The following is a 25,761-nucleotide window of genomic DNA, read 5'->3' on the forward strand; positions in this document are numbered from 1 at the left end:
ATTGATCCCGAGGGAAATTCAAAGCATCCAGTAGCAGCTTACAAAGACGGACATGAAACATTTGTTACAAATTAACCACAAAACCGACGCTCCCCCCTCCCATACATTTATATTAACCTGAGAAAAAGATTTAAAGAATCCCCCTAGATGAATCAAACTTAAACTGTGCAATTAAAAATAGACTTATACAATAATAGATGTGACATTTAAACAAGAACCTATAAACAGTTGAGGAAAAAATCTGTAATTAGACCTGAATATAAAAAAATAAAAAAGTGTTGACCTTCTAAAGTTGTGTTGTTTATATATGTACAGTAATGTTTAAAAAAGCAGACATTAAATACCAGGCAGTGCAAACATTAAATTAAAGGTGTGATTTAAGTAATTGAGGTGATCATTAAAGTGTCCAACTAGAGGCTGACTCTTGGGACAGCTGTGCAGATGGGAGATGGAAAAAGAAAGATTTAGTCCATAAAGAAACTAGTTAACAGTTTGTATTATTTCTATATGCCTGAACACGGTGACTTTAGAGCAGGGACGGGGCAACTTTGGTCACAGCGAGGGGCCACATTCATTTAATTCACACTGCCAGGGGGCCAAATTGTAGAATACAAACGATTACAGTCAATTATGTCTCAAATTTATAATAATAATAATAATAATAATAATACATTTAATTTGTAACACACTTTACATTTTTGCAAAAGAAAATCTCAAAGTGCTACAGGAAGAAAAATAAAATAGAAATAAAAACAAATTTAATCAACTAAGCAACTAACGAAACTAAACGCAGAAGCAGAATGTTAAAAAGGTTTTTAGGGCCCTTTTTTAAAAGCGTCAGCAGACACTCATATACCAAGTTAACTCAACATATACCAGTGATCAAATATTATTATGCACATATTTCTGGTTTTCATGATTTCATGGCAGATTTTGTCATGTTTTTCTTCATGTTTCCAATTAATTGATGTGTCAAAATTGACCTGAGGGCCACGTTGAGGGTTGATGGGGGCCGCATGTGGCCCCCGGGCAGCCAGTTGCCGAACCCTGATATATACAGTTATTGTTTTGCAGTGACTGATTAGGAAAACAAATATATATAGAGATGAAGTAAAACAAGAAAACACCATCACTCTCTCTACTTCACACAGGTCGAAGTCTCTCAAAGTATCTCAACATTATATTACAGCCTAATATATCTTACTTATTGTAATATTGTATGGGCCAGCACTTTCAAAACATATCTTCATAAAATGATATTACTCCAGAAACGTTTTGTCAGAATGGCAACTTTTTCCAAGTCCTGTGATGCAGCCTCTCCTCTTTTTCTGAAGTGTAACACATTGACAATCTTTGATATCAATATTCTTCAAATAAGAAGCTTTATTTTTAAAGTTAAATACGTGAGCGCAAACTTGCCAGAAAGCTTTAAAGCATTTTTCATTTTTAATTCTCAAGTGAACTATTACTTATTACTCAACCAGACAAATCAATAACCTCTACCTACCAATGTGTCGTACATCTCGAGGACTCAGATGATACTCAGACACTGTGGAGTCAAATTATGGAACACTCATCTTTATTTACTTTTATTTTTTTTGTCTTTTTCTAGATACAAATTGAGACTCAGAAATGCTTTAATGTCAGAAAGATAGTGAATAGTGAATTGTCCTGATTTTGTTATATTGTCTACATACTGTACATCCTGTTTTGTTTTATTTTTATGTTTTCAATGTTTGTTTGTAATTTTCAATTGGGTAAATTTTATTTGTGAGAGTAAATATTCTTACTTTGTTATTTTTACTGTATTTTATTTTAACTTTTGTTTAATCTCTTAAGGTGAGCTTTTGAGATAAACCCTCACCTGCACGTGTTTTATTTTTTATTTGTTTTAATTTTCTGTTTGACTCAAAAAAAAAAAGTGCAAATAAACTAAAAACTAAACTGAACTCAGTGTCAGCGTGTTTGGTTTGTCCCCGTGAATGTACGCGTGTGTGAACCTGTGGGTGTGTGTGTGAACCTGCGTGTGTATATGTGTGTGTGTGTGTGTGTGTGCGCGCGCGGCACTGGTAGGCTCAGGGCTGGGATTTCGGGTTAAATATTCAAAATGGCGGACGGAGGAGCAGCGAGTCAAGATGAGAGTTCAGGACCAGGTAATGATTACAGCATTTTACATATTCATACTCATATTCAAACCGTGTTGCTCACAATTTATGATAAACGGGAAACACACGCAACGCAGCCTGGCTGACAAACGAGGCAGATATCGGGCGTTGTTGTGTGTTTTATTTAAACACACACAGCTGAGAGCTCGACTGTAATTTGACGGGAGGAAAAACGAGCTGAAACATGGAAACATGCCTCCCCCCCCTTTGTGTGCTCACACCGCCGCACGCCGCTACATATTCATACCTCCGTCCACAAATACAGTTTAGCATATTTTATTACTAATCGCCGACGAGCCTCCGCGACTCAGATGACATATTTAGATGTTTTCAAGCGACGCGGGTTTGATTGAAATGGAAGATGCTAGCCTTTAGCTTGGATGCTAACGCTTGGCTTTGTGTTGATGCGCACACACACACACACACACACAGAGAGAGAGAGAGAGAGTGGTGAAGCGTTTTGAAAGAGGTTTGCATATTCATTTTTTTTTTCGGCTAGTCAAGCAAGAGGCTGTTTCTTTTAGTCGCTTGGGTGAATAAATTAAAATCGAGCGATGTTTTTTTTTTTTAGTTAAAAACATAAAAAGTGTCAGCTCGGGGTTTTTTTTTTCTTCTTCTTCGACGTGATTTTATAGAGTCGCGTTTTTCCTCCCCTCAGCCTTTTGTGCTCGGCGCAGTGGAGCCACAGCAAGCAAGCAAGCAAGCAAGAGCAGCCTGTTGTTGTTTTATTCATGCGGGGCCTGCTTGAACCAGAGTGCGGAGTTCAGCTTATTCCAGTAACCGACGCCGGAGCTCATCATCCTGCGAGGCAACAACAACAAAATAATAATAACTGAACGTAAACGCAACATTCTGTGGCGATGAAAAGACCCGAGGTGCATTCGCGGGAATCTCGTAAATTATAAAAGCGATGTTGGAGGTTTGGTTTTCGAGTGGCTAAATGGCTAATGTTACCTTTTCTGTGAAGTTAGTTCAGTTGTCCTTGCAGCTTATTTTACCTTAGCTCTCATGCCAATTCGTTGAAATAAAGACAATCGGCAGTAAACTGAAGATTATGTTGTTGGTGATGCGTTCAAGGTGTTTCTCGAACAGTCTGCCAGTGTTTTTGCTGTTTCATTGAAGTTGTAGCCGAGCACTTTTCTGCACTTCAAGTTGGGAATCTATTTAAGTCTAACTTTTTATTGCTCCTGACTGATTATTAAGTATGCCAGCGTGGTTAATAAAAGGAGTATTAGCTGTGTCTCTATGCACTGAACACAAAGATTGTACCTGTGTGTGTGTGTGTGTGTGTGTGTGTGTGTACCCCCCCTCCGGGCACAGGGAGGGGTGGTGGGGCCCCACTTCCGGAAGGCCACAATAATAACAGGCAGGACATTCTTACTTTTTCACTCCACCGGTTTCATGGCCGGGCAAGACCCAGCATGATGGCACCTTTTCTCCCCCCCTCCAAGTATATCCCGTTTAGCTCGTGTGAAATATGTAAAATGTCTATTTACAGAAGTACTTCACTTTCTTTTGTGATGGGCTGTATTATCTGTGATGAAAGAATCTTTATTAATTTAACAATTAGTTGAGTTATCGGAGACCCTGTAGCAGCAACTTTCAAAGACAAGTTAAAATTAAAAAAAAAACTGCAATGTTGATTATTTTTTTAATTATGAGATTTATTGTGAAATTTTGTTTACAGTTTCATTGTGTAGGTTATATTTTAAGAATAAAAAGTAAAATAAATCTTTTCGTACTTGTACATTTTTCAGTTTCCAGCCACCTACTGACAGTTAACTGGAAAATCTTCTGTTCATAATGAAAAAAAACAAGAAATTTGATAAAGGGCGTACTCCCACTAAGCCCATTAGCCCGTACTGTGCTGAAGCACGAGTGCCCCCCCCCCCTTCAGTCCCCCATTGGCCTACCTTTACTGCTCCAGGCCTAAGCATGCGGGCGGTTACCTCCTAACAGACAGACAGTACATCATCACCATACCTGTAGTGCTGCCATAGCGCTCAGGGACTTTTTCCTCCAAATGAGGAAATGGTTGAGATTCATATAAACTTATTTGAGTGCTTCGAGGTCCAATCATCACTGAAGAGTCATGCTAGAGAGATGTTAAAAATGACCAGTTATCATTTAGATAAGCACAACCTATTCCAAGTTTCCAACGGTGCCGGGGCCAAGGAAGCGAACCATTCTTCAGCACAGAGCGGAGCACTTACACCGCTCAAATGAACCAGACTTTGGGAGTCAAACAAGCTTGGGCACGGTTTGGATTGCATAGTGTTTGTGAGCCCCATGTCACCTTGTTCTTTCTCTGGGCAACACACAGGTCAATATTTATTTTGTATCACTGACTAACCATCATCATATATCCATACATCCATATCATCATCAATGATATGGAGTCTTAGCCCCCTTAGAAAATATGTCTGGCTCAGACCAGGTTGTCGTTGGTTGTGGTCCAAATATCATGGCTTGTTTTTAAAATATTTAGAAAGACATACCTGTTGATTGTGAATACAATTGCCCTCTTGAGTTTCTATGCTTGTTTTTTCCTTTTTAAATATTGAAATTCCGATCTGTGTCTCCGCCCGTACTTGTGATTTAAATTGTATTTTTTTTTTTTTTTTACGCAAAATTCACATCATAGCAGATTTTTAACAATAGTTCATGGGGAAAATTGTACCCCATTACAGGCTTAGACTAATTTGTTTATGTTGCTTTTACAAAGAAGTCAACTGAAAAGATGTCAGAGTCCCCGTGTATAAGAATTGGTGGGAAAAGTTACCCAGGTAATGTAGTATGTGTGCATTACCCCAAAACAATGTGATATGTTGTCAGACAGTCCAAGCTGAGAAAGCAGACTATTTGTTTGGTTGAATGATGTGAAATAATATCCTTTCTGGAATTTGGCCTACCTAAACAAAAATATAATTAAGGAATTAAACTGGGCAACTTAAAGGACAGACGACAAGTACTTCTGCCATCCTCACACTTAGGCTACTTTTCTCATTTAATTAGTTTTACAGTTCCACCCTCATTCCAGCCTTGTAGTTCCATCATGAATATTCATGGATGTAAACACAGTTGTTATGAATAATGCAACATTGGCAGTAATAAATTCAGGACATGCCATCTCAAAGCACTGCAAGGGCCTCCATGAAGGCTCCAGTCAGACAGGCTTTTTTAAAATGTGGAGGTGGAAAATCATAACTAATCAGAGCTGTGTGGTGTGCTCCAAACAGATAAATACTTGTTTCTGGTGATCTGTTGCATGACTAAACAATGCAAAGCTAAAAAAGGCCTCATGAATAAAGAAAGCAAAAGCAGACATTTTGCCAAAGATTGGTCCCCTCCTGTTAAAAAAGACACTCAGGTCAGGGGGAGGGAAAGCTGTTTTTGAAATACCTCTAAGTATAAACAAAGATTCAACTTTAATATTTAGCACAGGTAAAGGAGACTTACAGGTGAAGTAGGAACAGAAGCCAGTTTGTCCACATGGTTTGCAGTTATAAAGTAATAAATAGTTTGCCACTGAGAACTCTGAATTACTTCCTCCTTTATAATTGGTAGTAAACATTTGCCAGAATTTAATGGAATATATTTCTGTTAAAGATGCTGGTTTTACAAATCTGTTGTGAAAAATTAGAAAACTAAAAATTGTTTTGGGGGCTGTGCAACAAAAACATGATCGCTGAATTTTCCCCCCAGTTTGGTAACTAACTTTAACAATGGTATAAAGAAACCAGACAGCTCATCAGTAAAACATTAGAAGTTTCAATTAACATGCACAATAAGTTATGTTGCACATTTTAAACACGGTGTTCTGTATACAAATATGTAACGTTGCTATGTAAAAGAACACAGGTGAAAACACCTAATTAAGCAATTTGATGTTAAAAAAGTTGTTTCTGGTGCCTTTAGCGGACACGAGCTGCTGATAGCACCTACATAGTAGATGTCATGTTTCCTCTTATTAACAACAATCTTCCTCATTATTGAAGGGTATCAGGATTTCACATTCATGACCCTGGGTTCCACCCATTTTCTTTTTTTTTTAGAAATTCTTTGCAGACAGCTCAAACAATGCTTTGCAGCAAGAAGTGAGCGTTTAATTTACATGTAAGCAAAAAACGCTGCAGACTGTCTGCTCCATTACATCCAAATGTTAATCTTTTTTTTCACCTGTTGAGATCTTTTTTTTTTTTTATCACTAAGCCTGACTTTGTACTACATATTCAGGATTCATGGAAAAATCTGTTGATTGCATTGTTTTGCTTACAAGAAAGGAAAAGAAACACACCGGATAACCTGCAGTCAGTGCTTATAGCAGCTTCCTAGCTGGTGGATTCATACTCCTACTCATCATTCAGTACTCCTCCTCGCCCCCTGGAAACTTCCCTCTACTTTAGTTAGATTGAGTTTCCCACTTAGCCTATAGACAGTTGGCTAATGACCACCCAAGAGATCTCCACTACAGCAGCTCAGAGTGGTGTTAGCCTCATTACTGCTCATCAGGTTACACTGCATCCTCTGTTTAGTTCATTTGGTGGTTTGAGTTTTTACTACTCGTTCGTCTTTGTTGTCAGACTGTGGTGGTTTAATACTAGGATTAAAAGCTGTTTTAATAGTTTGGACATTTATGTTGAACGTGAATTAAAGCTGTAGCTTGTTTAGCTTATTATTTCCCTTAAAATTGAAAGATTATCTGTCCTGACCATACCATCCCGTCTGTCATAAAAATGTACTTTGTGGTCCGGATTAGGGAAAGTGGTCTTGATGTATTCTGTGTTTATGATGGAGGATATAGATAGCGGGGCAGAATGTGGATGTGCTAATTAAGTTTTGCTCCGTCTCATGTTGAATCTCTGCGCTCACATTAACGACTCTGCAGTATTCAGCCAGCCTTTTCCATAATACAGTACTAATGAGACACCTATTTAAAATTCTCTTCGCAGGCTTTTTTGTATAATGCATTGTTCCGCAGCAGCAGAGTTTTTGCAAACCATTCATCCAAGTAACTGTACATATGTTGTGTGTCAAGTGCACTGCTGATAACTGCTTTGCAACCAAACAAGAAAACAAGGCATGTCTGCCTTTTCTTTTTTTCCACATTTGCAAGATTTGATTGTTGAAAAGGTCAGATGACAGACCCCCCTCCAGATCGCTTAGAGTGACATCTTTAGATCTCGTGGTGGCTCCATGGTTTGATGCCTTTGTATTGTTTAAAGTCTTTATTTGTGATTTTTCTCACTTAAATATAATATAAATCAAGTATATCCTCTGAAAATAACTCTGTGAGTCATGACTGTCTACAATGGGTGTAACACCCGAGTCCCACTGTCTGTCATGTTTTCAGAGTTTTCAGAGTGCTATCTTCACTTTGTTTACATCGCCCGGACGGCCGGCTGACTCCTCCCCTCGTGTATAAAAGTTGTTTAATTGAGGGACTAGAGAAAAGAAGAATAACATACTGTACTCACTGCTTAACTGTGTTTCTAGATCACGCTCATTTCAGGTAAATTTACATGCAGTGTGAAGATACCAGCATAATAAAGATCGCTAGCATTAGCATGCTAACACAACAATGCAGCGCAAGTTGTTTTGGTTTCATGCTGGTGCTCAAGGGCGACATCTGCTGGATCAAAAAAATGCATATAAAGCCTTTAATGTGATTAAAAATACTTTTATCAGGTAGAGAACAAGCTAAAGAAAGACATTGATTCCAGCTTTATCCAGGGGTAGTGTTAAGCCCCCTTCCTCATGAGACCAAAACACAACCGTGCATTCCAGTGTAGTCTCTTAGATTCACTGGACACCTGGTCAGAAACATAGCAAAGCTGTTTTCCTCACGGCATCGACTCTTTTAGCCCATCAGAAAAAGCTTCAAAATGAAATACTAATGGAATGTAAAGCTAATCTAAATATGCTAATCCCTAAACACTTCATAAACATAGACAGCAACAGCCCGCCACCCACTCTCTGTACTCCCTCGCTGTGGAATGCTTTAGCCACAGGGGGTCTCGCGGTAATGACGGGCTTGTGGTGGATTAATGTAGAGTTATTTATTTCCGATTGAGCGAGTCCCCCCCTCCCTCTCCTCCTCTTTTTTTTTTTTTAGCAGTTAAGCCAGGTCCCCATGACTCCTGGAGAAACTCCGAATGAGCAGTCTTAGACGTTCTATTAATGCGGTCCGCCTTGCTTACAAGCCCAGACCACCGCCGACAGGCCTCACACTGCATTCTGGGATATCTTCAGCCCCTTTACCTGCTCTTAGCTAATTACTTTTTTAGCCGTGCACTGACACAATAATTGGTCTTGTGCTACTGCCTCTCTTCTCTCTGCTGCGCCAAGTGCTAGTTTGAGCACTCCCCCCCCCCCTTGTCTGTGTCGTCCTTATTCCCCTGTTTTTTATCGTCCTCCAAAAGCCATCCAATTAATATGCTAATGAGCTGATAAATATTTATAGGAGTTTTAAATTATGCAGAAAGCTTTCAGAGCCCGGTGTGAAATGCGTCGCTCGCAGGACTTCAAAGCCTTGCATTGCTAACGAGGCAGGGGCGAGATTTGCATACGGCTTTAATCAGCTGAATACTGATTACGCTTCATTATAGAGTTGCAGGGAGGGAAGCCGAGTTAGAGGAGGCCGCCAGCTGCACTTGTCGTTTGTTTCATTCCAGCAAGAGAGGGAGAGGTCGGAACTTTTTTCAGAAGTACAGACAATCTTGGCACGAGAGAGAGAGAGAGAGAGAGAGAGAGCAAAGAAGGCACTGTAAAAGGGAGGGAGAGAGAGAGAGCTATAAGAAAAGAGTGTAGGGAGAAAGAGAAGGAGAGCTGTTTGCCTAAACCCTGTTGGCTTTCCCAGTGTGCGTTTCCCAGTGTTGCTCAGTGAACCGTGCGCCGGACAGTGCCGCTGTGTCTGTGTGTGTCGCTCTGCTTGTATTGAACTCACTGCTAACCAGTGGAGAGTGAAGAGAGGGAGGAGGAAGAGGAGCGCCGGACACCCTGTCTGAGGGTTTGCCTGGCGGAGGGCAGGTTTCTTAGGATAGGCTCTGCTGCAGCCATGCTGGAAAACACAGGTGGAGCAGGAGCGGGTGAGTTTGTAATGAAGCTGAGCGAGCGTCGCTTGACATACTTGTCGGTGATGTTTGCATTAAAATGTCACTCGTTAAGAGCTTTTTGTATTCATGTGACAACAGCTTGAAAGTCATCCTGTCTGACTTCCTGTTACCCTAAAGGTAGTTGGTTGTGTTGGTTTTGAATTTCTGCGTCGTTTTGTTGGTGAATTGGGGCCAGATGTAATTGCAGAACATCTTGTAATAATGTCAATCATTCAGGTGACAAAAGTGTGAAAACTCCCTTGTTATCATGATCATGTGAGAGGGTTGTTATGTTTCTGTCGTCCAGTGGGTGTGAGTTTGTCTCACTGTGTGTGTCTCTGTCTGGCTCTTCCAGATGCTAAAGTGAATAATCAGTCAGAAACTACTAAATGTGCAATGGAAAGTGGTGACGGGAACACCGGTGAGTGACCTCCAGCTCTTCCTTCTTTTTATATTCTTCGATTTGTTTCTTCACTGGAAATGAAATCAAGATGTGCCAAGTTTTTTTTTCCCGCTTTTCATTCAACAGGTTTCTGATTTTAAAAACCAAAAGATAAAGCTCCCTCACAGTAGTTTCCACCTTTTTTGTATAGCTAGCTCATTTGGAGAAAAAAAAGCATGCAGTTTTCCAAAAATCTTTTGCGAGCATTCTTCTTTGTCAAATGAAGTGTTTTACCTCGCAGAGCAGTTTCCCCCTCACTTGTGCAAATTGATTATCGCAGTAATCTCTTCTCTGCATCGGTGCATCAGTGATTCTGTGATACTAATAATCAAACCTCGGAGTGAACCCTTGGAGATTGGATACTCCCCTTTATATTCCTATTGTGTAATGATGAACTGAGTAAATATTAATGTCTGTCTGTAAGTCTATAATTTAAATATTTAATTCTGTGATGATTCACTCTGCCTGCATTTAATCAGCAGTGTAAAAACCTGTCTCAGTCACGTTGGCTGTTGCTGTTAAAAACCTGTTTTTGTGCAGCTGACAAAAGTATCCTTCTACAGGTTGATCTGGCCGGCTAGTATTGTGTATATTTTTGTGTTTAACCAATAAAAAAAAAAGTGCATAACCTTCTTCCCTGACAATACATTTCATGATCTGTGTTTCTGTCTTCAGGAATCCATATCAATGGATTGGACTTTCAGAGGCAGACGGTGCCAACCACAAGTGCAATCACTAATGCACACGCACAAGCCCTCCTCCAACAGGTAACACAACCCATCTCACACCTTTTGCAGTGTTAATCCTGTTTTTTTATGAGAGCAACATATATTTTAAGTGTAGTTATAAACAGCTTAAGTTCTGCGTAACAATATAGAGGTAAAGTTTAAAACAAAGTATTCCCATCTGCACTCGCACACATGCACAAGCAGAAAGAGTTCATTTAAATGAGCCAGGCTCTCCCTGTGTCGCCTGGCAACACGGCAGATTAATCAACCCTGTATGCTAATTAGCTGCTCTGCGGTTGCTCGGAAACAGATGGCCGAGAATATGCAAATCTATGCAGAATTTACATGCACTGCATAACAGTTATTTTAATTAGCATCTCGACTCTCTCCTCCCTTTCCATTCACTCTCCTTTTTCTCTGAAGGCTGCAGCAACGTTTTTAAAAACCCACTTTCTCATTTTTCTTTTCAATTCACCCCCCCCAAGACCACATTCTCATTTTTCAGAGGGCAACCAAGGAAGCACTGACTTGTTGTTTTATTGCTCTCTTTTTTTCAGACTGTTACTTTTTGTCCAAATTAGGAATCCCTCTTTTTCCAGTGTATGCTTTTAGCCTATTATCCCACTTAAAATGATTTGAACAGGTCTATCTTATGTTGTGAACTTGCCTAGTATCACCAGTAGAAAGATGTCATCTAAGTCCCCCCCTCCCCCCCTCCTCTTTGCTTCACCTCCACTAGTCTAAGTTGGAAGACTCGAGTGCTCTTCCGACCTCCGTCCAGCAGAGCGTTTTGCCTCAAACCCAGCTAATGTTGGCGGGAGGACAGATTGCAGGAGTAAGTGGCCTGTTGCCTCATTGCTTTGAATTAAACCCTAATCACAGCCATGCATCTGAGGGTGATGCATCAAACACGATGAACACCGGCTGAAAGATTAGGGAATGAAATGATCGCTTGCCTTGATTCTTTGGCTTAAAAGGCTGGTGTCTCTTTTTGCCTGTCTGCCTGCTCATCATAGTGGTCGTCAAGCTATGTTCACATTCCTTCCATAGCAGGAAAATGGAGGGATATTCATGGACATATTCTTGATGGGTCTGTACACTCACGTCGAGGTGGACCATGTTACGCATTTCATATTCATCCACATGTTCCCTCAGAACATCCTGTAGCTGAGACGACCTCCTGGGGTTTTCGTTGTTGTGCTGCGCTGAATGTTTACCGTGCATGTGGGTCTTGAGTTTGAACATGACATTAACATGCTCATTTTGCACTTTAGCCGGGTGCTCAGCTGCATGAGTCTGCTCTCCATTTTTGCCTCTTTGGACTCATTGTAGTGTTGCCATGATAACAAAAGTTCCAATAGTGCTTCGATACCAATGTGAACATTCTTTTATTAAATACAAAATTCAAGCAAAACCAATACTTTAACCCCAAATCACAATCATATCTACAATATCATCTGTAAGAGTTGGGTCATAAAAACTGAGATAATAAAATAAAATAGTAAATAGACCTTAGATCTAGTTCATAAGTGCAAACTGGAGCAGCCATTACAACAACAGCAGCATGAAATAATGTAATCCTTGTTCTCTGTGAAGACACATTCTTAGTCAAAATGTCGAGACACTTTTGTAAATTAACGGTATTAAAAGTTTCCACTGGTATCGAAGCCTCACAACTCAAATATCATGACAACACTAACACTACTTATTTTGATGATGAAACTAGGGCTGGGCGATGCGATGAATAGATTGCATCAATTAATTCAAATTTTGTTTTTTAAATAGGTGTTTTGAAATGGGAAAAAAAGTGCAAAAACAATTTGCAACTTTTGCAGTTTAATGTACGGAGCTGCCACAGCTTCCCTGTTAGCTCATAACCATGTGAGACAATGAGCTCCTATAGTTTTCTACATATACAGGTGTTATGTCACGACCAAAAGAGGTCTCCCTCTCCAAAGAAATCTCCTCACTGGGTTAGGAAGAGGGTTTGGTTTTTGCTTGACAAACCTTTAAACAGCCACAGTCTGCTGTGAGGTTTGTCTGAACTGATTTATTCCAGCATTTCAAACAGAGAAACACAGCCGTCAGAGAGGTGTGTGTTGCACAAAACGGGAGCAATTTTAAACGCATACATCAGCAGATCACATTGAGAAAAATCTGATTTTGAAGTTTTAATGGCACATCACCCAGCTCTAGATGTAACAGAACGAATTCCTCAAAGCTGTTCTGACTGTGTGTCTATTTCCCCTGAAACTCTAACTGACCTGCTGACACCACTGTGTTACTGTCTCTCTCTCTCTCCCTCCCTGTCTCCCTCTCGCTCTCTCTTTCTTGACTCTAGTTGACCCTGACCCCAGCTCATCAGCAGCTGTTGCTCCAGCAGGCCCAGGCTCAGCTCCTGGCTGCGGCTGTGCATTCAGCCAGCCAGCAGAACAGCAACGGAGCCAGCATCTCGGCCTCGGCAGCCACGCCCATTACCCAGCTGCCCCTGTCACAGCCCATCCAGATCGCCTCGGTAAGACACGACGATCCCTATATCGGGGTTTTCTGCAGAACTTTAAGCACTTCTTGTTAGTAATCACGCAGCCCTAAAAGGGTTTGAATGAAGCTGACTGTTGAATTCATCACACAATATATTGTTGTATTTTCGCAGTTTTCAGAACAACATGGGATGAATGAATGAAACCTTTAGTGCCCCTAGGGGAATTTGCCTTGCAAAGAGAGCTTAAAAAACAAAATACAAACAAACATTTACAGGACAGCACATAAGAACACATAAAAACACACTAAAGCGTCACATGATTCAATGAGGGAATTCAGCAAGTTAAATAAAGTGCAGAGTGCTGAGTTCGTCCTGTATAATCAGCTCTTATTAAGCAGCTGAATGCTGCGCGGTACAAAGGATGTAATGACTCTTTTAGTCCTCATCCTGGGCATTCTGTACCTGCGCCCTGAATTCAAGAGTTCATACTCTGACCAAAGGGGGTGCAGAGGGTCAGCTGTGATCTTGATGGCTAAATTCAGTGTGTACAGGTCTGTCAGGAAAGAAATGCTGTACATTTGCTTTACAATTATCTTGCTGCCTAGTTCAAAAACCTTGTCCAGTTTATTCTGGACACACTGGATAACAGTATCAATCAGTTCAACTTGATTAAGGAGGGGAAAAAAAGTCACATTTATGCCATAATCAAGCAATGAAGGCTCAGTCTTTCCAAATTTTTTGTATTTTTCCGTCGGCAGTTTACATCTTTGTATCAATGGTCAAATGCAGTATTTGAGTTTGTATTTAGTTTTCTGCTTGTGAGAACATAATACGGTCAGCTGTAGTGGTACCATGGCAAAAGGTGGACTATTTGAGTTCCTGGTTGAACTGCTGTGGAGATTAATTTGAGTCTGACTTGTATTAAAAGCTCCCGTGTTCTCTGTGGGATTGTTGTAAAAATCTTGGGGTTTCCCTTTTTTTGCAGCAGCTCCAGCAGCAGAATCTCAGTATGCCTCAGTTTGTTCTGCTGCAGCCAGGCCACCCGATCGCCACGCCGCTTCAGTCCACCCAGTTCATCATCTCACAGACACCCCAGGCCCAACAGAGTAAGCTGAACACGTGCAATTTTTTCAAAATTTGAATGAGTGATATATTCCAAGTATTTGTTTTGAACAGATCTCATTCTTCCTTTTTCTTAACTCAAACTTAAGTCTGTCCCTTTGTAGGCATATTGCAAGCCCAGAGTCTTCTAGCTCAACTACCTCAAAGCCAAGCTAACCTCCTGCCGACTCAACCAAGCATCACCCTTGCACCTCAGGTTGGTAATGATTCAAGGAGTCAATTTATAATCCCAGAATATAATCAAGGCCTTATAAATAATCAGAGCCAACACTTATACTCTATATGTTCCGCTTCATATCGTTCTTTTTTCACTTGTATTACCTCAACAACCAATCCTGTCTGTTCTGTATAGCCTGCGACTCCAACCCGCACGACAACAGCCACATCCATTCAGTCCTTGCCCCACAGTCAGACACCACCGAAACGGCTGGACACCCCCACTTTGGAGGAGCCCAGCGATCTGGAGGAACTGGAACAGTTTGCCAAGACCTTCAAACAGAGGCGCATCAAACTGGGCTTCACACAGGCATGTACACTGACTGGTTGATAACTGTGTGTATTCACTCAGATTCCTAGTGCATAGGGAGTAAAGAGATTTACATGTAAGGTCTTTGTTGCTGGTAAAACAAGTTGTGATGTGTCTTGACTTTTCTTCCTTTTGTTTCCCTCTTTGTCACCAGGGAGACGTTGGCCTGGCCATGGGGAAGCTTTACGGAAACGACTTTAGCCAAACTACCATCTCTCGTTTTGAGGCCTTGAATCTGAGCTTTAAGAACATGTGCAAACTCAAGCCACTGCTGGAGAAGTGGCTCAACGATGCAGGTTTGTCCCTGAGCCCACCTGATTGATTCCTATGTGCAGAGGGCAGTGGAGGCTGTGTAGTAGTAGTTTGTTTTAGTGCCTTGTCTTTACCTCCCTTCTCCTCTTTGCGTCGGTGCTGTTTGTGCAGAGAACCTGACATCTGACCAGGCTCTGTCCAGCCCCAGTGCGCTGGGCTCCCCAGGCATGGGCATAGAGGGGATCAACCGCAGACGGAAGAAGAGGACCAGTATCGAGACCAACATCCGAGTGGCCTTAGAAAAGAGTTTTCTGGAGGTTAGATACTTTAATTCCTTTAGTTAAATGTACTTTTCTAAGCAGGGATGTAAATAATGAGCCAGCCTTAAAAGCTTTGTGATTTTTCACACTTAGATATAATATAAATCAAGTATCTCCTCTGAAAATAACTCTGTGAGTCATGACTGTCTACAATGGGTGTAACACCCTAGTCCCACTGTCTGTGATGTTTTCAGAGTTTTCTGAGTCCTATCTTCACTTTGTTTACATCGCCGGGACGGCCGGCTGACTCCTCCCCTCGTGTATAAAAGTTGTTTAATTGAGGGACTAGAGAAAAGAAGAATAACATACTGTACTCACTGCTTAACTGTGTTTCTAGATCACGCTCATTTCAGGTAAATTTACATGCAGTGTGAAGATACCAGCATGATAAAGATCGCTAGCATTAGCATGCTAACACAACAATGCAGCGAGAGTTGTTTTGGTTTCATGCTGGTGCTCAAGGGCGACATCTGCTGGATCAAAAAAATCACATGTAAAGCCTTTAAGTTTGGGTATATAAAGTAAAATTTGTTACATTTTCATGATAAAAATGTCGGTCAAAGTGCAGACCTGATTAATAAATTGTATCTAGAAAAAGAAAAGTAGTCCTTCAAGTGCTCACATGGCATCCCTGGCTCTTTTGCCCTCTTCAAGCAGAACCAAAAACCTACCTCTGAAGAGATCACAATGATCGCCGACCAGCTCAACATGGAGAAGGAGGTGATCAGGGTCTGGTTCTGCAACCGCCGGCAGAAAGAGAAGAGGATCAACCCCCCCAGCAGCGGAGGATGCAACACCCCCATCAAAACCATCTTTACCCCCAGTAGCCCTTTGGTAAGGATGGATGCACTCACATGAATTTTGAAGATTAGTAAATCGTTGATACTCCGTTCCTCAAAATTTCAGAATCAGACATACCTGTATTTTGATGTTTAATGTGACTTGTGGATTTTGTTAATTGTTAGAGGTTCATTCAATGCTCCCTTCTATTCCATCACCCAGGTGGCCAGCACAGCAAGTCTTGTTAGCAGTCCAACTATCAACACACCCACCACTCTGACTGTAAAAACAGTGTTGCCTCTCACCAGCACCAGTGTCTCCAATCTGTCTTTCACAGGTGTGTGTGTGTGTGTGTTTCTCTCAAAGAAAAGTAACATCCAATCATTCATAGTCAAATAATCTAGGTTTAACTTTCTTTTTTCTCTCAACCCTTCTCTACAGGCACAACAATCGGAGGCACAAACACAGCGTCTGTCATCTCCACAGCACCCATGGTTACCACAGCAACTAGCTCCCCGTCTTTAAGCCCGTCGCCAACAGCTATCCAGTCCGCACAGACCACAGAGAGCAAGGCCGGCACTCACGCGCAAACCATCGTCACCCAGGCCCCATCTTTAGCCACCAACTTAGGCGCAGGTCAGGTGATGGTGACAGCTCAGGGGCTGTCTGCGCTGCAGGGTGCCACCCAGTTACCCACCAGTAGCTTTGCTGCTATGGCTGCTGCTGCTGCTGCAGGGCTCAACCCGGGACTGATGCACTCCTCCCAGTTCAACCCAGGGTCAGTAAAGGTCATGTGCAAACAAAGACCTCTGAGGATTACTTCTGTGTTACTCCATGGTGTCATGATCATGATCATAATTGATTTGTGTGTGTGTGTGTGTGTGTGTGTGTGTGTGTGTTCAGGGGGGCCCTGCTCAGTCTGGGTCCTGGTGGCCTTGGCAGTGCGTTGAGTCCTGCCCTCATGAGCAACAACACCCTGGCTACAATACAAGGTCTGTGAAAATGTTATGACAGATGTTGAAAACTTTTTGTGTTATTGTTTTACTATTCTAAGAAAACAGAATTGATCAAGTTTACATGTATGTGGATTGTGTGGCGTTGGAGGAATGACATGGAAGTTTTGTTTTCTGGGTCAATTTGTAATGATGACACTAGGTGGAGTGGGTTATCTTCAAAGACTCAGATGAGACAATTCTGAAAATGAGGACGATATAAAAACACATCAAGTGGCCCAAAAAAAACTTGTTTGCTCTGAAGAGGAAATCATAATGGTTTCTTCATTAATAAAGCCTACACACACACACACACACACACACACACACACACACACACACACACACACACACACACACACACACACACACACACACACACACACACATCAGAAGTTTAGTTATTGGAAGGGCGTAAGGGGTAAGGAGGAATATCCCAGTACAACCATGACAAGTTCCAGAGTGTTTTAATGTCCTTTTCATTCTGCAGCTCTTTCTGAAATTTAAGTTTTCTTCTTCCTGCTCCTGTTTGCTCATGAACAGTGTTTCAGTATTATGAGAAAATATTTTTTGTTGTCTATTATTGTGTTGAAACCATACACTGAAATGAGCAAATAAATCAAATATGATATATGAAATTACATCACAATTAGACTCATAGAATGAGGAAACGTAGCAAATGCTGTGAGGCTCGGTTACAGTGTTTGATCCTCTCTTTGGGAGTCTTGGGTATGGAGGACCAAATCAAACCTTTGGGGGGAAAAAGTGCAAACAATATTTAGTATAACAATGAAAAGAAAAAGAAAAAAAAATGAGTGAAGGCCAAGATAAGCGATTGTTAATATAATTAGATTAATAACATAAAATAAAACCTAATGATGCTGAAATGAATGTGTATATTAAGAAAATCTAACTCAGGCCACACCCTGCCATGAGATTGAAGTTGCTGAGAGAAAAAAACAAATCTAAATCTTGCTAAGTGATAATAAATTCTGCAGGAAAAAAAAAATCAGATTATTATTTTATTTCATTTAAATTAAAGGGGCCATGTGGACTTTTGGTAGAGAAATATGAAAGTTGGAGAAATGTACAGATTCTGTGGTTTATGTTCATAACTCTATTCACAAACTGTCCTCAGAGGAAAATTTGATCCCTGTAACACTGTTTAAAGATAAAATGCTACGTGAGAAGTCATGTTGGTGGGTCCGCAACAGTGAAAGTGTAACTCTCCTCGTAGCTTTTTAGCTCCAAACAGTGTTCCAGGTACCCCCTTTTTCCTTTGAATAAAGTTTAGTGCATTTAGTTAAGAAAATATAGCATAGAATTCTTTAACTTCTACAACTTCCAAATGGCATCACCAAATCTACATAGTGCACCTTTAAGTCAATGCTTTACTTGTAAAGCAGTTTTTACGCTGTTATCCACTGAAAACGCTCTCTGTCTTTATACATCAACTTCTCTCTCCTCAGCGGCTCTGGCATCGGGCGGCACGATCCCCATCACCTCTCTGGACGGAGGAAACCTGCTGTTCGCCAACACCTCCGCTGGTAACACCCCCAACCTGGTGACCACGCCCCTCTTCCTGAACCCCCAGAACCTGTCGCTGCTCACCAGCAACCCCGTCAGCCTGGTGTCGGCCGGGGCGGGGGGACTGCAGGTCACCGCCGACGGTCATCACCAAGCCACCTCGGCGGCCGTGCCTGTGCAAGCCTCGACCATTACCACTGCCTCCAAGGCTCAGTGAAGCCGGCAGGGGGGCCGCGTCGTGAACGAACGCCCTTTTCTTTTTATGTCGAGCACTACTCCTTTCACACCGTGTAGGGAGCAGGGGAGGCTCCGCCCTTCACTAACACCACACATTCTTTCCAGTGTATCTATCATTATTTAATCCTTTCTGCTGCCACCAAAAAGAAAACAGCCTCAAATGAGGTTGGGGTTGACTTTGATTTTTTTTGTTTTGTTTCCTTTCTTTTAATTTCTGATTCTTGGATGTTTTTTTGTTTTTCGACAAACAGTAGCCAGATGGACTCTGTTGTTGTTGGCCTGCCGTTTCCTCACGAACCTTGACAAGTGTCCAGGAAGGAAAAAATGTTCTCGGCACCATCGAGCTGTTCACATTTTGTACATATATATCCTACTATTTCCAGGTCAGAGTTATCTCTGAAACTCTTCTAACCAAAAACTTTAGGATTTTACTTTTTTATCATTCAAACTTAACTGATTTTACTACTAATCTCATGATACTCATCATCACTAATGGGGGTTTGTGTGTCACCCCATCTTTACTTGTTTTTTTTTTTTTTGGAGGGTTTATTTTTGGACAGGCCTTGACGTAAATCATATCAAAGTTATATTGTAGAAACCTCTTTTCTTTATCTTCGCTGTCTATATTTTTTTTGACATTTTTCAGAACTTTGTAAGTCTAATATTAAGTTAAGAGTTAACTATCAATTTTTAATCGTGGTTATAAGGCTTTAAAAACAAGTAATAAGTGGCCGATATAAAGGTTATCATTGCTTTAAGACTGTGAGGAGACAAGAGGTGTCCCTCACGGTCTCTTTCTGGAAACACTGACTTTTACATTTTGCTGCGGTGGCGAAGTAGCTGACCAGCTTTTGTAAAAACGGCTGTCTGGATGCGGATCATTGACACTGTTAGTAAATGACTGAAAACATGACATTAAGAGCTTTAAAAAGTGCTGCAGACATGATGCAGTCCTGTTTCTGATTGAAGGTGATTCGTCTTGGATGGTGGTCCATTGGAAAACTGTATAATATGTTTGGAGTCAGAGGTAGAAACTAGAAGTCTGCATGTGTTGTCTACAGCTCCGGCAGATACTGAGAGTTCAGTAACTGCATGATCCACAAGGCTCTGCAGCTGACTGGTCTGTTAATGGGACGACTGGTCAGCCGTCTTGGCCTTCATACCAAATGTGTGGTGGCTTTTGGCTAGGTGGGGTATCGTATTGGTGTTTTTGTTTCCTTTTTTAATAGTTGTACCGTCGTATCTACTTGTGCACAGTATCTGTACCAAAAAACTGGATTTATGAGCTGCAGTCTGCCTGTTTTGGGAGGAATGAAATTCTGTCTTTCTTTTTTTCCGTCTGCAGTCATCTGACTGGCTTACGTACTTTAAGATATACCAAAAATATTTGTTAAGATAATTGCTGTGTGTAGATTAGTCTAGTCAACATATTTATGAGTACAGAAACTCTCTTCATTGTCAACAGAATATAAAAATGCAATATTTTGATGATAATTTTCCAAAGATGACCTTTTTTTATTATTATTATTTGAGAATGTGTCTCATAGCTCAACGTTTGAATTGGCAACACAACTGACCAAAAAGAGAGGGGGGTTTGGCAAATGGGACATGAAAAAGTAGTTCCTTTTTACTCTTTAAATTTGGTTTTGGGGCCTCGCCCCTTAAGCTTGCTCCTGGTTTTCCTTCAGCCATTTAATGGCTTCTTTTTTTTTTTACTTTGGTAGCAGTTTGTTTTGGCTTCTCTGAAGCGTAGTGGAAAGCTTCTGTTTTTTGGTTTTGTACTAAGATTCAGCCATAAAACAACAGCTTGAACCAAAGTGGTTTTCCTCAGTAGTAGACTCCACACTGCTGATCATTTTATTTCCACTTCTCCCACTTTCCGTCAACTCCTGATATTCCTGATTTGGTGCTGCTGGATATTAAGGATCACAGAAACTTAGCTTTAACAACCTGCTGCTGACGCTCGTCATGGAATCGAGCTGTTGAGAGGCCTGCATGCTTTCCTATAGCTTTATGACTACATCCTGTGGAAAGCAGGGGGTGTGGTTTTAGACCCTGCTGTGTGGAGGGTTCACATGTGTAAATGCATAGATGTGATCATCAGATAACAAACATACTCCACTTCTTCTCTGCACCGCCATTTTTAAACCAGCATGTTAAACAAAGAAGAAGAAAATGCCGCTCCCTAAATCTGTCTGTGGACTCGTTCTGAAACCTGCCAAATAATCTTAGCTAACAGAGTCGGGGGCCGAGTGCTGTTCATGTGCTTCACGTTCAGCTCGACCCCGCAGACAGCAGCACTGTTCTGCTGCTTGAAGACAACAATTACTGACACTGTAAGCAGTGAAATGAGTCCACGTTCTCCTCTTTGTGTTTCTTCTTTTCTGTCGTCGAATCATTTTGACTGAATATACCTCAGCAGCACTTAAACATAAGGTTCACCTTTAGACATTTCTGTGTATAGAACAGTGTAGAATGTATAAGGACTGTCTGGCTCGCCATTCAAAGTTTATACTGAAGAACCATACATAGGAACCATACAGAAAAGGACAACCTACTACTGCTATTTTCTAGTACTACTATTTATGGGGTATTTCCAGGTTAAGATATTATTTTGAAATCCTTCTTGCCAAAGTAAAAGCCTTTCTCTTTGCAGCTAGGCGGGTGTCTGGCTGCTCATGTTGCTGGTTCTCCCTGCCTGTGAGGCCGCGATGGGCCTATTCCAGTTGCTGTTTGTAGTTCCTTAAGAGTCCAACACGTCGGCACCGTAGGATGTTACTGAAATATTTATCTGAGGAAAGACTTAAGAATTAGAGAACGGATCTTTTCTTAACTCTATACATATAAATATATATATATAAACACTTGTAAGATATTCATATTTTATATTTGAACCAGTATGTTATCAAGACTGAATGTAGTGTTTATCATGAATACTCAACAGAAAAAAAAACTCCCCTAAAATCTTCCTTTTTTTATTATTATTGCAAAAGAGCAATTTTTTTTTTTTTGTTTGAGAATTTTCAAGACCAAAAAATAAGAGATGACACACGAGACCGCGCCTTGAAGGATCGTGAGTCGCTGACACCTGTGAGGTTTTTTTTTTAAACAGGAGGGCCTTGTTCTTCTGACTCTGAGATATCTGATCTTAATCTTGTCATAGAGTTTTTTTGTTGTTGTGGGTTGAGTTGTTGTGGACTTGATTTGTTGTGCTGTCTTTAACAATCAATTGTTTTTTTTTTTACTTTACTTTATGCCTTTAATTGTTTTGTATAGTGCGAGAGGGCGAGATCACTGGCTTTCTTAGTTTGACAAAGAAAATTAACATTATCATTTATGCCTTATTGTTACGTAGAAGACATGAGCATTGTAGCATTGTTGTGTTTGTTTGTGTGTGTGTGTGTGAGAGAGAGAGAGAAAGAGAGAGGGGGGGAGGGGCTTGAGCGTTGAGCTCACCTGGTCCATTGTTAATGAAACTTACAATGTTCTTTAGGGCATTTCAGAGCGTGATTATGTTGCTATCTATGTTTTGTAGGTGTGACTCAGACGAGGTGGAGGCGACCCTGTGAGAAAAGCTTTACTAATAATTCCAGCAGGTGTGTGTGTGTGTGTGTGTGTGTGAGAGTGTGAGAGTGTCTTTAAAAGAGAGAGAGACTAGGGAGGGCGGTCTGCAAACCATTATGGTGCATTTTGATTTCCATCTTCCAGACGATGTTTGTGATTTAAGAAAGAAAGAAAAAGTCATGATTAAACTTATTTTGACTTGAGTCCAGACGGGGGTCTCTACTGATTTACTACAGTTTTAAAGCATGCCAGTTCATATTAAAAACAACAAAACTACAGTGATTTGATCATATTCTGTTTGTTTATCTCCACTAATGAAACTTATTAACCCATAAACTCCTGATCTGCTTTATCACTGGCTTTTGCTTTGACACTGTATTATCATAACGTGACCTTGATAGTTGGAGATTTTGTGGATCAGCTTTACATCATCAAGTTGTAGAAAGTTGACTGACCACACTGGTTTTGCTGTTGTTGTTTTTTTGTTTTGTTTTTTAAATCGATGACAAAGGAAGTTTGGAGCACCAGTAAGGCAAAATGGAGCTGTTGTATACCTCATTTCTAACTCAAGACTGAGTAAAAACCTGCTTTAATCTACTTAAGAAATAAAAACATGAAAAAAAAATCACAAAAAAAAGGTGAAAATACACAAACTTGTGTCGGATGAGAAGCCCGTTCACACCTTGTGCTTCATGAAAGCGTTGTTCAGAAAGCCGCCACAAGGTGGAGACATAATGCATACCACTACTTATGAATGTCTGCTTTTTTTCTTTTTTTATGTTTTTCAGCATTGGATGGAAATGATTTGTTGTAATTTAATTTTTGTTCAACGTGTTGAATCTTTTTCACTGTCAGCTGAAATAACTCTTTGTTATATGAACAGCGTTTCCGCTCTTATGTTTGAACACTTCTTTTTAAGTTTGACAATCCTGTTTTCATTTATTTTTTTTGTATTTTCACTCTGACTGAGTGCTGGTATGTTCATGTCTCCCCTCTTGTCGCTGCGCTTTCTGACAACCCGCTCTCGCTCTCCTGTGGTACCAACATTAACCAAAGACTTCTAACTTGATTGTATATGAACGACACCGTCTCCCCCCCCTCGCTCGTCTCCCCCGCCTCACTGCTCAGCATCAAATCCCGACAAATCCTCGCACGCTCTCACCCTTTCGAGTCGTCTCTTAAAAAGCTTTTTTATTGCATGCGAATGTTTAAACCTGGAGGAGGGGAAAAAAAACACACACACTCCGGCGATCTGTCGGTGCTGCGGTTTTTCAGTGCCTGTGGGTGGGGGTACCAGAGAGGAGGAGGAGGGGAGAGGGGGGGTTTGAAACAAGGCTGAGCGGGCTTCTCTTGACACACACACAAACTGACCTAGTGGTAGCTGGGTGATGTTTGTTAATACACACTGAGGGTTAAATCCTGTGCACACTGTACCTGCTCAGGACTCTGTATGTTTGTCCGTCTTGATGCTGTTGCTAGGATGTCCCCCTCCCCCCTCCCCTCCCCTCCCCCTTCTCTCTTTTACTCTTTAAGACTGTGGTGAAAACGCTGCTCCTGCCTCTCACAATATGTCTGTTTCTTCCTCTACATCTTTACACTGTAAAGTCCTGAAACATCTGTTTGTCAGGACGACACATCCTCTCACTGCTGTGTCCTCCCTCCTCGTCTCCTTCTCCTCTCTCCGTCATTGTCTCCTCACTACAGACTCTGATCAGCTGTGACACTATGCATCATGGTCCCGTCTCTCTCTCTCTGTGTGGACCGTGTCCCTTTTTTGGCTCAGACCTCTGTGCCGGACGGGCTTCAGTGACACTTTGTTTAAAATGCTTTACTCCAAGGTGAAGGTCGTAAGGACCTCGCGAGCGCTAACCCAAAGCAAAAATCCAAATATTTTAACTTTTGACAAATGCAGATACCAAAGATATCTCTCTGTCCTGTGTGTCTCTCTCTCTTCTCTCTGTTCCTCTCTTCCTCTCACCCTGCAGCATGTGTATTAAGAGACAAACCCAGCACTGGCTTTTAGTCCTATAGCCTCAGTGATTCCAAAGCTTAGATGTATATTTTGGTATATTTCTGAGAAAAACTCTGCGTGAAAAAAAGCGTCTGTTTCTCGTTTGTTTGTTGTTAATCTCTTTTTTTCTGTCAAAGCATGGAACTAATTGCAGAACTGTCTTACTCTTGGTAGGTTAAAGATATAGTATTTTTGTATGTTTTTTGGGTGTGTCATGTGTGTGTGATTATCAGTTCACAGCCCAAGTGACCATGGCTTTCAACAAGAGAAATAAATAAGCGGGGGAAAAAAAAAAAAAAAAAAAAAAGGAACGGTCAAACATGTACATATTACGTCTGTGTATCTCAAGAAATGCATTCTGTACACATTTACTACTCATGTGGTGGAAACTTGGGCTCATCTTAAAGGAATGTGTCCTTGTTTTTGATTTCTCTCTTTTTCATATTCTGCAGTCTGAAAAAAAAAAAAGAAGTCTTTCCAGGACTTTATTGTAAAGGGTCCTGGTTTTCATAATGGACAACAACACTGAGGGACACTGATCCGACTACAAGATAAAAAAAACCCATTAAAAAAAAAAAAAAAAAAAAAAAAAATCGCCTCCATCTGTCATGGCGGCATAGAACTGAAAGATTGTGTAGGAGTTCTTAAGTATGTGAATCAGGATACATAGTCGAGTTTGATGCATTTGTCTGCTGTATTTTTTGTTTGTTTTGTTTTTATACACATATAAAGATAATCTTTTACTGTTGATGTACAGTTTTCTTTTGTTGTAAACATCATTAAACCGTTTTCCAAGTGTTTTGACATTTGGTTTCGTCTTTTAATGAGATCCAGTTACACAGTGAACCAAAATGCTCTGATAACAGTGGGTGTTGTTGGAGGGGGCGGGGGGCAGGGGGGCTGGGGGGCTGGGGGGGCAGGGTTCCCACTCGCCTTGGAAAACAGTTGAAGAATTTTCCAGTACTGGAAAATGACAGAAAAAGTAAAATGTCCTGGAAAATTATTCCAACACTCTCCTACAGGGTTGGACATTTTCACCGCCACACGTTAATAAAAGTATTTGTTACATAATCCACAACGCAGATTGAATGGAATGGATTCAGACATGAAGTGAAATTTGTGTAATGTGCTTCTCCATACCTTCCTGTGCATGTGTTGATGTGTAGAACATCATAACCCACAATGCACTGCCAATTAAAAGTGCCATGGTTCAATATTCACTCCAGGAAGGTAGTGGTAGGTACGCCCCCTGGTGGTGGAACAAATGACCAAACTCCATCTGGATCTGCAGAGTCCCTTTGCACCTTTAAGAGAAAGCTAAAGCTCTTTTATAAACACCTTTTGTTATATTCATGATGATTCTGAGGAAGATGATGATGATGTTTTGGATGGTTTTGATGCTGATTGTCATGAGTGTCACAGATAACCTCCACATGATGTGCCTCAGTAAAATCACCTGTTACATTATATGTCATTATCCATTTCATTCACCTCACAGTTATTCAGAACTAAGATAAAT

At 40.9% G+C, this 25,761-nt stretch overlaps 1 protein-coding gene across 13 annotated transcripts; it reads left to right on the plus strand.

The window, feature by feature from the left end:
- The first annotated feature begins 1,763 nt into the window (after positions 1-1,763).
- On the plus strand, positions 1,764-25,046 carry pou2f1b (POU class 2 homeobox 1b). Of its 13 annotated transcripts, none has more exons than XM_065961924.1 (15): positions 1,764-2,153; positions 9,615-9,680; positions 10,377-10,468; positions 11,169-11,264; positions 12,771-12,944; positions 13,897-14,017; positions 14,138-14,229; positions 14,386-14,563; positions 14,718-14,855; positions 14,983-15,128; positions 15,786-15,965; positions 16,134-16,248; positions 16,353-16,689; positions 16,815-16,903; positions 18,373-25,046. In XM_065961924.1, the coding sequence occupies exons 1-15, from the start codon at positions 2,108-2,110 to the stop codon at positions 18,645-18,647; spliced, it is 2,145 nt and encodes a 714-aa protein (XP_065817996.1). In that variant the 5' UTR covers positions 1,764-2,107; the 3' UTR covers positions 18,648-25,046. The 13 variants fall into 13 exon arrangements, with proteins under 13 accessions (XP_065817996.1, XP_065817985.1, XP_065817988.1 ...); XM_065961913.1 differs by having other exon boundaries at positions 1,765-2,153; positions 14,123-14,229; positions 14,718-14,854; positions 14,973-15,128; XM_065961916.1 differs by having other exon boundaries at positions 1,765-2,153; positions 14,718-14,854; positions 14,973-15,128.
- Positions 25,047-25,761: the final 715 nt, after the last annotated feature.

The sequence above is a fragment of the Labrus bergylta genome, chromosome 13, assembly GCF_963930695.1.
Source record: "Labrus bergylta chromosome 13, fLabBer1.1, whole genome shotgun sequence".
Classification (NCBI taxonomy): Eukaryota; Metazoa; Chordata; class Actinopteri; order Labriformes; family Labridae; genus Labrus; species Labrus bergylta.

Coding starts and splice junctions, on each gene's coding strand:
- pou2f1b (XM_065961913.1), top strand. CDS start 2,108: ATGGCGGACGGAGGAGCAGCGAGTCAAGATGAGAGTTCAGGACCAG. Junction 14,855..14,972: donor AGAAGTGGCTCAACGATGCA/GGTTTGTCCCTG, acceptor TGCGTCGGTGCT/GTTTGTGCAGAGAACCTGAC. Junction 16,904..18,372: donor CACCCTGGCTACAATACAAG/GTCTGTGAAAAT, acceptor CTCTCTCCTCAG/CGGCTCTGGCATCGGGCGGC.